We start from the raw sequence: 12,830 nt of genomic DNA, 5'->3' as shown, positions 1-12,830 counted from the left end.
ATTAATGACAATTAATGTTTTAAAAATTATAAAAGTGATGACTTTCAACGGTCAAATATTTATAACAACTGTGTGTTTAATTGTACTAATTTGTACTTACATAAATAAATTACAATACAATTTTGGTTTTGAACAGTTTTATTTATGAAATAATCGCAACAAATTTCATTCGATCACTAAAATTAATATATAATTTTAGAGCTCTTGTGCAATTACTACTGAAAATTTTGAGTTATGCATAAATTTTTAAGCTATCTGTATGTATACCTAAATGACAAATATATTCAGATTTCGAACAAACTCTCTATTATAGTAAAAAGTAGTCAAAACCATATAGGAAATGATAATACTTATATTATGGCAAGTTTCAGATTGGTTAAAAAATATTACATCAATTTATCATAAATTTGTTTTTCTACAGTTTTGGTTCTAAATGCGATTTATATTTTAGAGCGAAGAATTCATAATCAAACTCTCGGAGGACAGTAAAATGGTCAAACTTCAAAGCCCCGATATGTTATTGAAAGCCGATAATCCAAAACTTTTGGAAGTCACTGTAAACTACAAAGGATCTGCCGTCCCTAGTCTACAAGAATATCGATTGAATGCGAGAACAATATGCCCCCAGAAAAATCAGTAAGTATGACAGACTATGTAATATATCCAGATTACTTCTAAAAAAGTTTTTTGTATGTCAGAAGAGAGAAAGCTTATTGGAAAACTGTCAATAAAGGATAATAAACAGAATGTGACAAATCTAGGTCAAACTAAAGTAAACTCTAGCTATGAAATTCATGGGTTTACTATATATTATGTAATATATAGTAAATCACAAACAAATAAAATTCGATCAAAATAATTTTTGTTTCACTACTTTCGAAATAGTTTTTTACTGCTTTTATAATAGTCCATTCACTCACGGTAAAATATTGGAAAACCTCAAAATTTTAACAAAACAGGTTGTATGTCAAAGAAAAAAAGTGGTACTGTGCCGATGTGTAATTTTGCACACGGCGGCGGTGAGTTTCACCCCTTCTTGGGATGAAAAAACATACGCTCAAAATAAGTCCGGAATTGGATAAACTGACTAATTTTATACTAAATTTACAATCAATATGCAGTAGAAATAAACAAACCAAGACACGTTAGATGCTATTAGGAGTACTTCCGAATCATAATTTACAATGCATAAACTATGGAAATCATAATTTGGGATTTACAATGTATATACATTGTAAATTATAATTTGGAAGTGCTCCTAGTAGCATTTAATGTGTCTTGGTTTGTTTATTTCTACTGCATCTTGATTGTAAATTTAGTATAAGCAACTTTTATTCTATAAATAGAGTTTTTCACCATGTCAATACTTTTCCAGTTATTTCCGAGTGAATATATCCATTTTTTCAATTTTTGTCTTACAGGAAGACAAAAAATCCAACATATTCAAGAAAGCAAAACCTACGTTGTTTTATTACTTGATATTTTTGGTATCACTAATAATTTATGAATTTTCTTTAAATAATACAAAATGTTTTTACTTTCAAATCAATTTTTTTCAAAAATAATCACTTTTTCAAACTTGAATCTTACACATCATACAGGGTAGCGAGAAAGTATGGAAACACGGTAATTTCTCGGAAACTGCTTGAACGATTTTTGTAAATTTTGGTGAGTAAGGGTATTCTAATTAGTGATGTTGATTATAGTTACTTTCGAGTAATCGTTACAAATCGTTACTTTTGTATAAAGTAATCATTTACAGTATTCGTTACTTTGATTACTTTTGTTACTTTTTTGTTTGAGTACCGGTAATCATATGGAGAATCGCATTTCTCAGTACATATTTTGTATTAGTAGGATATTTTGATTATTATGATTACTTTTGTATTTGAGTACCGGTAATCATATCGAGAATCGTATTTCTCAGTAGGTAGGCATTTTGCATAGGTATTCCGATATAACAACGACCTTCACCGATCTGTTTAAGGGATAAAAACTATTTGATTACTATGATTACTTTTGTTACTTTTGTATTTGAGTACCGGTAATCATATCGAGAATCGTATTTCTCAGTAGGTAGGTATGTTGTATAGGTATTCCGATATAACAAGTATTTCTAAGTATTTCGTATAATATCCGATATAACAACGACCTTCACCGAGCTATTTAATGGATAGAAATTAAATGATATGTAATCTATGTATTATGTTAAAAATTATTAAAAACAAGGGGTGCCCGACATAATTTTGTCCAGATTAATTAATAATTAAAAATGAAGCTTTTTTTTTATAAATTCTACTAATTTTTTGGCCCGGTCAGATATAATTTTAGCTTTTTGGATAATAACAATAAAATACACATAGACCAAGGCATTTAGGAAAAAATAAATGATTTTTAGAGAAATAGTGAAACAGGAAAATGTTTTCGATACAAAAATGAGTGGAAATGCATAATTGCAGTATAAAATGCATCCAAAAGTACATAAACATTCATCCATGATTAAATTGAAGAGCATAGGACTCAATGAGCCTCCCTGTCTTATTCCGCTGCCTATATCTACAGATTCTGTAAGCTGTCCATCTATTCTGACTTCCATTTTGTTTTTATGGTAGATTTTTTTAATAGTTTTTATGATATCTAAGGGAAATTCTCTATTATATAGAAGATGGATTACATCTATGAGTCTTAACTCTACTCTGTCAAATGCTTTCTTCAAGTCAATCAGACATAGAAATGCTGGTCTATTATACTCTAATGATTTCTAAGTAATTTGCTTTATGACGAATATTGCATCGTTACACGATCTTCCAGTACGAAAATCCTGTTGATCATCTGCTAAACTTATCCTCTGATTCATTCGGTCTTGTAAAAATTTAGTTGTAAGTTTTAAGGTAGTATTTAACAAGTTGATACCTCTGTAGTTTTCTGGCTGATTTTTATCTCCTTTTTGAATAGTAGAATTAGTTCGCTTGTTCTCAATTCTTCCGGTATTTTGTTGTGTTTTATGATTTTGTTAATTAATTCTGTTAATTGTTCTGTCATTGCTGCTCCACAATATCAGTAATCTTGAGTAATCTGTTTGCATCAATTAAGTGCCAAAAATAAACCCTCGAAACTCTAGATAACGTACCTTAGCATTAACCCTGGGCACCCAGATGTTTCGGAGGTCGGTTCTGATTGCATATTCGTGTTCAGTGACCCCAAATACCCCGAAATAAGAAAATCTGGCCCTTAATATACTGATTTTAACATATTTATGCATTTTTCGATGCGTTTTATACACTTTAAAATGTAATAATGCATTTCCACCCATTTTTCTATTGTAAATTTTTTTTCCAGACGTCATCCTAATCCTAAATACAACGCATAAAGTTGGAAGTCTCTAGGTACCTACTATATTTAAAAATAGATTTATTCCTGCGTTTTTAGTGTTAAATACCTACATGTAAAATTAAAGTTGATGATCGAAAGTCTAGAAATATTATCATTTCTACATTTTTGCCGGTCAATCTAACCTAGGTATTTTTGAAGTTATACTTCTTTACGCGCGATATGAGGGTGAATTTTTATATGTTAAAACCTACGATCCGGGCGCATGCGCATTATAACTTTGTTCTGATTGGATGTTCAAATGACATGTCAAAAATTATCCAATATGGCAGCTGTAGCGCAGCTGTGGTTTGGACGGTTGACGGTTTGGTTATGTATGGTTGTTGCGTTTTAAAATTTGTGGGAAGAGAAACAACAAACAAAGGTTAGTTAATAGTTATACTGTCTTTTTAAATAGTTTTCATATTAAATTTTTGAAGTTGTACTTCAAAATGTTTTAATTTATGTATGTATCAGTCCAGAAAAGGCGTGGAAAGAATATATTAGTGTTTTTAAATATATTTTTCTACAAACGTGTTAAAATGCAATTTTTAGGACTCCATAGGAGCGTTAAAAATGCTACTTTAAGGCACTAGTGCTTTAAAAATTTTAAGGTACTGCAGTTAAAAGTGAATTGTCAAATTGTGAAACTTCAAAATATTTATATTTCATTTATTAACATTAATATTAATAATACAACTTGCGCAATTTGAAAAAGGTGGTTTAAAAGGATTTTTATTATAATTTTGTGTCTTTGGATTTGTCTTCCTTGGGCGTAAAATAATAAAACATCTATTTTTATATTTCACTTGTCACCGTGATGTATAATTATGTATATCTGAAAGGTAAGTAGCATGCGGCTTGATGGCCTTGTTGGTATAGCATTGGACCAGAGATCAAAAAATCGCGAGGTTGCGGGTTCAAATCCCGGACAATTCATACTTTTTTCTTTTTTTTTTCTTTTTTTAATATTTGGCATTGTTAAGTTTTGGTTCATTTTTGGTAATTATTGTTAATTTTTTGTATTGTAACTGTTAAGTAGGTATAATTATTTCGTTGAAATTATATTATAATAGAAGTATGACTTCTTACGTGCGTACAAAGTACACACACATTCTTTTTTTTTCTAGGCCTGATAAGAATAGTGTGTATTTGTTATTAAAATCTAATGTGTTGCATTTTTATTTTCAAAAGAATAAACATCTGTGAATTATTATCTACCTTGACAAATCGTATTTTATCGTATAGACATCAGTTTCTGGGTTCATACTTTGTTAAATGATTTACCTCCCTCTGTTTCAGCTACTTCTCCGCGCCCTGTTATCCTGTAAAGCTCTCCATAGCCTTCGCCCTTCATAGATAAAATTTTAGTTAACTGTACTGATACCGAACACTCGTGGAGTACCTACGGGTCCGATTCCGATATCAACCGATTGTAGATACAATACTCAAATAGGTACTCGCTCTGATACCATTGGTACGAAGTAACGAAGTAATCAGAGTAATCAAAGTAACGATTTGCCTCTCTGTATAGTAATCGTTACTTTCGGTATTCGTAAGTAACGAGTACTTAGTAACGAATAGTTACTTTTTCAACATCACTAATTCTAATGCGGCCGATATTAATATAGTGGTAACTACATTGTTGTCAAATCTTCCCTTTTTCTGGAAATCTAATCAACTTTCTTATTTTAAATAGAACACCCTATATATTTTTTGCGTTTTTAAGTCCTAAGAAATACTGATTATTTTTTATGTTATATTCCCTATACCTAAATGCCATGATTTCGAAGTTATTGCTACATTAAAAAAAAAAAAATTATCAAATTATAAAAATCAATTTTTTCGGCCCTGGTAGACATTATTTTAGGTTCGTTGGATCATTGGGAACAAAAAAGGTTTTTTGTAATTTTCCTCAAAAGTTAATCGTTTCCGACTTATAAACAATTTAAAACTGAAAGAAATCGAAAAATAACGATTTTCTAGGTTCGAAACCACAAGTAAAAAAAAATCATTTTAAAATTAGGAAGTACCTAAATTCAAACTAAAACCTTTTTCTATCAGATCCCAGTAATAATTTTTGTTATATTTTATTCTAAAACCTTTTTTTTTTAATTGTTAATAAAGGTCATATGAGAGGACGAGCGATCGGGTTTATATTTTAAAATATTTTAGGCTGCATTAGCAACTAAAAAATAATACTTTAAAATAAAACAAGACGAAATCACTTATCGGTATCTGATACAATAAGGTTTGAACTTGAATTAATGCACTTCGTAGTTTCAAAAATAATATTTTTTACTAATGTTTTTGAACCTAGTAAATCGTCATTTTTCGATTTTTTCGGTTTTAAATTGTTTATAACTCGGAAACGATTAACTTTTGAGGAAAATTACACAAGACCTTTTTTGTTCCCAATGCTCCAAAGGACCTAAAATAATGTCTACTCGGGCCGAAAAAATTGATTCTAATAATTTTTTTTTTAATAAGTATAGCAATAACTCCGAAATTATGGCATTTAGGTATAGGGAATAAATATATTATGAAAAATAATCACTATTTCTTAGGGACTTTAAAACGCAAAAAATATACAGGGTGTTCCATTTAAAATAAGAAAGTTCATTAGATTTCCCGAAAAGCGGAAGATTTGACAACAATGTAATTACCACTGTAATATCGGCCGCATTAGAACACTCTTACCCACCAAAATTTATAAAAAATCGTTCAAGCAGTTCCCGAGAAATTATCGTGTTTCCATACTTTCTCGCTACCCTGTATAAACAATACATAAGTAAAGTAACTTGTGAAGGGATAACGATTAATTTCATTTGGGATGCTAAAAATTAGAGGGTTATTTTTACAATTTTTTTTACCAAAACAGAAGGGATCAGCATTATTTTCAGAGTAACATAGTTATTTTTGATGCTAGAAACTTTTTAAAAAAACAAGAGTAAAGCTTTTTAAACACTTCTAAAAAGTTGTAATAGGTTTTCCCCAAAAAGTGCTGCATTTTTGGTTATTTCACGTTGAAATATTCGATTTAGAATTTGACGAATCCGAACCTACTTTTTGACAGAGCTACAACTCTGCTTCGACTGGGTCTACAGACTTTTTATATACACCAATTTTTCACTTTTTTATAGGTTATACTATTGCTAAGAATATTTTTTCGATAAAATACTTTCTGAGTTATTTGCGAAAAATGTTCTAAAAAAGTGTTCTTTTAGTTGAAAAATGAACATATTCACTCGCAAATAACTCAGAAAGTATTCACTTAGTGTAAAAATTCTATAAAACAGGAGTCGCTTAAAATTATTCGTCAGTTTATCTAATTCCAGATTTATTTTAAACGTTTTTTTTAACCCGAGAAGGTGTGAAACTCACCCCCAGGGAAAAACACACATGGACACAATATCACTTTTTTTCTTTGATATGTTAGCTATATCTATGCCTTTCATGTCAGTCTAAGCAAGCGGTTCTTTAAAATTTACAGCAAAAGCCGTGAGTAAATGGACTATAAGAATATATTACAATGGTGTTGTTTGCGGTCCCTTTTATAGTTTTTCACCTTAGGTTGACTTTTTACCGGTAGAATGGATGCAATTGCTGCTAAATCGTTTAAATTATGTATGTTCTTATCCCATGCTAGTTGATATGTATTATGCGAATTTTGAAACATTCATAGATTTCAGGTTTGTCCAACTGCAGGCTTTTGAGTGATATGTTAGAATGTATATTTTTTTAAGAACCATAAACTTTGAAAATAGAACTTAGAACAAATGGAGCAAGCAATCTCTATGGAGTATAATAATATGAACTTGAAAAAATCACCACTACTTTAAAATTTTCAATCAGAGCGTGCGTTGTCTCACCGGGTATTTTTTCCGTTTCACCTTCCCTTGTTTAATCAATCGCATCAATACCCCAGGCTGTGGGTGAAAAAACGTGATATAATTCAGGAATTTTTGAAACCTATCAGGTGTTGTAAAGGACAATGCCAGGAATAACTTCTACTAAAATGTAACCAAAAATATTGTGCGCTTTTTTTTATATTGCGATTTTCATTTGTTAAATTTGCAAATTTTAAAGATTTTTAATTTTGCAGCTTAGGATATTGATTTTAGAGAAAAACTTTTTAATAGAAAGTTGTAATAAATTAAAAAACCTACAATTTCAGCTATGGTAAGTTTAATTTCGTTTATTAGTTATTGCAAAACAGCCTGCGAAAAGTCCAAAATGACCGTTTTTTACAATTGCATTATTTATTCATTTTTTATATTTTTTAAAGCTCTAAAATGAAGATCTTTCAATTCCACACATAAAAAAAATTGTAAAGCCAGATTAACGAATTTGTTGCTTAGATATTATAAATTGTTTATCCCAAGAGGTCAAATGTCGAAGGCTATAACTTTTTGAAAAAAATCGTAGAGAGTTGGTGGAAACATCCAATCTCCTTCTAAAGAGTTATAATTTCATATTCTGATGTAAATAAATGCGTAAAATATTTTTAAACCTCTAATTGTTTGGTTTGAATATAAGGGGGCAAATTTCGTTAAAAACATTTAGAGCTGAAGCGGCCCTGTACATCCTATGAATTTCTAACTTACAGATTAAAGTTGCTGAAGACGAAACGAAGATTTATAAAAAAATAAAAAAATGTTCTACAACCAACTGAAGCCGAGATAATTGTTTTTTTTTCTTAAATCGTAGTGCTTTTATTTAAATCAATTAAGAAATTATTTTACAGTCATTGACTAAAGAAAGACTTATATTATCTTAAAATAAAAATTATTATAAAATATAATTACATTTAATTATTAAAAATTATTTTTAAAATCGGTGCTTTTGCGAGCGGCCGAATTTTGCAAATCGCCCGGCTCGCTTCAAATCCGCACGCTCGGAAAATTTTTACGTAACTTGTATTAAATTTTGACAGAAAACAATTTAATAATATTAGCATTATAATATACAGTCTGTTTGCCACTGTATTTGATTTTCTTGATAAACATTTAAACGGATAGTCACTACAAGAAGAAAAAGTTTTATATTGTATAATAAGAACTAATATTATTATTATTATATTTATACAACAATGAAAAAATTAAAAATATAATTATATATTTCATAGATTATTATATGTATCATTTTTGTTATATTATTTCTTCAGAAATGAGATTTGACATATAAAAGTTTATCAAGACAAACAAATACAGTGGTAAACAGACTGTATATTATAATGGTAATATTATTAAATTGATTTCTGTCAAAATTTAATACAAGTTGCGTAAAAATTTTCCTAGCGCGCGGATTTGAAGCGAGCCGGGCGATTTGCAAAATTTGGCCGCTCGCAAAAGCACCGATTTTAAAAATAATTTTTAATAATTAAATGTAATTATATTTTATAATAATTTTTATTTTAAGATAATATAAGTCATTCTTTAGTCAATGACTGTAAAATAATTTCTTAATTGTTATAAATAAAGGCACTACGATTTAAGAAAAAAATAACAATTATCTCGGCTTCAGGTGTTTGTAGAAAATTTTTATTTTTTTATAAATCTTTGTTTCGTCTTCAGCAACTTTAATCTGTAAGTTAGAAACTCATAGGATGTACAGGGCCGCTTCAGCTCTAAATGTTTATAACGAAATTTGCCCCCTTATTTTCAAACCCAAAAATTATCTCGGCTTCAGTTGGTTGTAGAAATTTTTTATTTTTTTATAAATCTTCGTTTCGTCTTCAGCAACAATAATCTAAAAGTTAAAAACTCATAGGATGTACAGGGCCGCTTCAGCTCTAAACGTTTTTACGAAATTTGCCCCCTTATTTTCAAACCCAAAAATTAGAGGTTTAAAAATATTTTACGCATTTATTTACATCAGAATATGAAAATATAACTCTTTAGAAGGAGATTGGATGTTTCACCAACTCTCTACGATTTTTTTTCAAAAAGTTATAGCCTTCGACATTTGACCTCTTGGGATAAACAATTTATAATATCTAAGCAACAAATTCATTAATCTGGCTTTACAACTTTTTTTATGTTTGTAATTGAAAGATCTTAATTTTAAAGCATTAAAAAATATAAAAAATGATTTGTACCATAAATAAGGCAATTGTAAAAAACGGCCATTTTGAACTTTTCGCAGGCTGTTTTGCAATAACCAATAAACGAAATTAAACTTACCATAGCTCAAATTGTAGGTTTTTTAATTTAGTACAAACTTTCTATTAAAAAGTTTTTTTCTAAAATCAATATCCTTAGCTGCAAAATTAAAAATCTTTAAAAATTGCAAATTTAACAAATGAAAATCGCAATATAAAAAAAGCGCACAATATTTTTGGTTACATTTTAGTAGAAGTTATTCCTGGCATCGTGCTTTACAACACCTGATAGGTTTCAACAATTCCTGAATTATATCCTGAAATCGACCTATTTTCCACCCACAGCCTGGGGTACAATTCATTTTCATTTCTAAGGCCGCTTACAGACAGAACCACTTTTTGAAGTTGAAGCCAACCGCAAAAAGTCGCTGGCTTGTCGCTAGTATCAACGTTTTCTGTGGTTCTGATCGACTTCTTTTTGTAGTTAACATTGGCGACAAAATATAGTTTGTACAAGCAGATTAAGTAAGTGCGTTCGCGGGTAACTGTCTGCGACAAATTGTCAGCAAATCGCATGCGCACTGTAAAATAATATAAATATAACCATTATTAGATAATATACAGTATAATTTAATAATTAGTTATTAATATTAATTAACAGTAAATGTACCTTTTATATTTATCTATTAACGGTATTATTTATATTATGGTAGGGGAGACCAAGCGGGGATTTTTGCAGTTACTCGAGCGCGTCAGATTATCATATGGGGAGAAACCTGGTGCCCTGCAGATGTACCTCTACCATATTATATTGAATCTTAACACAGGGGAGTTCATTATGGGGGGCTCTAAAAAAAACATCTGTCCTTAAAAATACTCGAAATTGTCAGATTAAGATAAGGTAAGTTAAGGACATGCAAAACAGTGTATATTTCAAAAATCTGACGATTTGAGAGTTTCACAGAGTTAAAAAGTTACACAAAAAAAGCGAATAATTCGCAAAACGAACGTTAGATCGAAAAACTAAAAATTACGTGTTCAATATTTTTGAAAAATGCATCGAATGGTACCAAACACGACTCCCACGGAGGTGGGGTGGGGGGGTTACTTTAAAATCTTAAATAGGAGCCCCAAATTTTTATTCCAGATTTGGATCCTTTACGTAAAAATAAGCAACTTTTATTCGAAACATTTTTTCCAATTGTGGATAGATGGCGCTATAATAGGAAAAAACCATTGTTGGAAATGGAAAATTAAATTAAAAAATGGCAAGCGCCCACTAAAATGGAAAACTTTACTTAACTTTCTGAAATTATACTTCTTTAGGCATGAGGGTAAATTTTTACATTCCCTGGCGTATGCGCACACCGACTGTATGGTATTAGTCGCTACATCTTTTGAGTTATGTAGCGCAAATAAGGTGTGCGTGAAAAGAATATATTATTAGTGTTTTTAGTAAATATATTTATTATAATTTTTATGTCTGTGGATTTGTCTTTCTCCTAATAAGTATTATTAAAATGTTTATTTTCAAATAATGTATCTGTCACCGTGATTGTAATTATGTCCGAGAAATGATCTACTGAATACAAAAACGGTGGTAGCTGATCGGTAGAGCATTCGCCTAGGGCTCGAAAGGTCCCCTGTTCAAATCCGGACAAAGTCATATCCTTTTTCTAAAATTAGTTTAATATTTAAACACAATACAAAAAAACTGTTTAAAGTAGATAGGTATAATGATTTCGTTGAAATCATAATATGAAGTTAGATTATATTATAATAGAAGTATAACTTCTTACGTGCGAAGAAAGTACACACACATTCTTTTTTTTTTGGTTTTATGACCTACTCTTCACAACCCAATAGGTCCCCAAAGCGCTCGAGTGACTGTACATTTAGCATACTTCGCTCCCCTATTATTAGGTGAGGTTAGGAATTGTTGGCGACAAATTATCCAGGGTACTCGCGAACGCAACTATTATGAATTCGGATGAAGGAACATTGCTTTTGTTGGTCCTTTTACGTTTTGCTGCTGCTACCGGCGTATATCGAGAAGTCAGATGCCGGATATCGGCGACAATTGACGACAGAAGTTGCAGTGCATTCAAGAAAACACCCATATGAAAAGGAAATGCGTTTTGCATTGTTGTTAAATGACGACTTCAAGTAGCGACAGACAACACGAAACGCTCGACTTTGAGTTCAATAAGTGGTTCGTCTGTAAGCGGCCTTAGTGTGTGACCAAAGTAGCTCATTTTTCTTTTTTTTTTCATATCGTTGAATATTTTTTTTTATTTCATTTTTCTCGAGGTGTTTGTTAAAAAAATGACATGTTGTGTCCATGATATTTTCCTCATTTTTCGATAACACCATATATCTCAAAGCTAGCTAGTTTTTAAGTAGCATCCGTAATTGTCCTGGTTTTCCAGTTTTCCATTGTATAGTACTGCTTTCATTTTATTGAAAGCTCTTTTCTGACCATCTCAATGCGTCGTTTTATTTCAAGGCAACGGTCCCATCGTAGAGTTAGCTCACCTCTTAGATAATAAATGTATCTTTGTACTTTCGTTAGAACTTTTTCTATAACGTAGATTATTTCGTCTTCAATTTTGTTTTTATATCGATTTATATCGATTATGAAATCGAAAGCAAATTTAATATGTAAACCATAAATCGACTTGGCCGTTCGGCGGAGTGAGTCGATTCGACGGAAATAGAAAGACTGTCTAATTTTGATAGGCGATTGTCGCCGAATCGATGTCGAACGACTGGAATCGAATGTGTAATGTGTAAACACCTCGTCGAACAGAAACACAACGTGCCGAAAGCTGAGTAGTTGGTGTTGATGAAGTTGTTGTTTTTAGGGCGACAAGCTGTAATTTTGGGAAAAAATAATTTCTATAAGCCTCTGGATCTTCCACAACCATTTCTTGGAGCAGGCTTTGTGATGCACCATGAGTATTTCGTCTTAAAATCCACGGTCGGTTCCACCACCTTCGTTTATTTTTTTTTTGTTTGATTCGGCGATTTCTCCTCGAATTGCATAACAAATTAATTGCACATCTATATTGAGAATTTCACGGGACGCCATTTTGTACTAAAATTAATTCAACATTCATCGACTGTCGTGTAAACCTTTTTGCTTTCGGCACAGATCGAATTATGGTCGAACGATCCAAATCGTTAAACCCAGATCGACCCGTGAAAACTAGGGCTTACAATACCGAACTAAAATCTGAATACCGGTATTTGATATTTGAAATTTGAAATATCGGGATACCGGTATTAAAACCGGTATTATTAATAAAAAATTTACTGGTTATATTTAAGATTAAAAATTTATTTATTTGAACCAAGT

At 30.7% G+C, this 12,830-nt stretch overlaps 1 protein-coding gene across 1 annotated transcript in view; it reads left to right on the top strand.

The window, feature by feature from the left end:
- Positions 1 to 12,830, top strand: part of LOC114336204 (vitamin K-dependent protein C) — a 283,411-nt gene that overhangs the window by 145,290 nt on the left and 125,291 nt on the right. The window contains exon 3 of the mRNA XM_028286535.2: positions 452 to 636. Coding sequence (XP_028142336.2) covers positions 452 to 636 — 185 coding nt within the window. The remainder of the gene's footprint in view (positions 1 to 451; positions 637 to 12,830) is intronic.

The sequence above is a fragment of the Diabrotica virgifera genome, chromosome 6, assembly GCF_917563875.1.
Source record: "Diabrotica virgifera virgifera chromosome 6, PGI_DIABVI_V3a".
Taxonomy (NCBI): Eukaryota; Metazoa; Arthropoda; class Insecta; order Coleoptera; family Chrysomelidae; genus Diabrotica; species Diabrotica virgifera.
The sequence above is the reverse complement of the archived record's forward strand: the minus strand, read 5'-3'. Positions and strand labels throughout refer to the sequence as shown.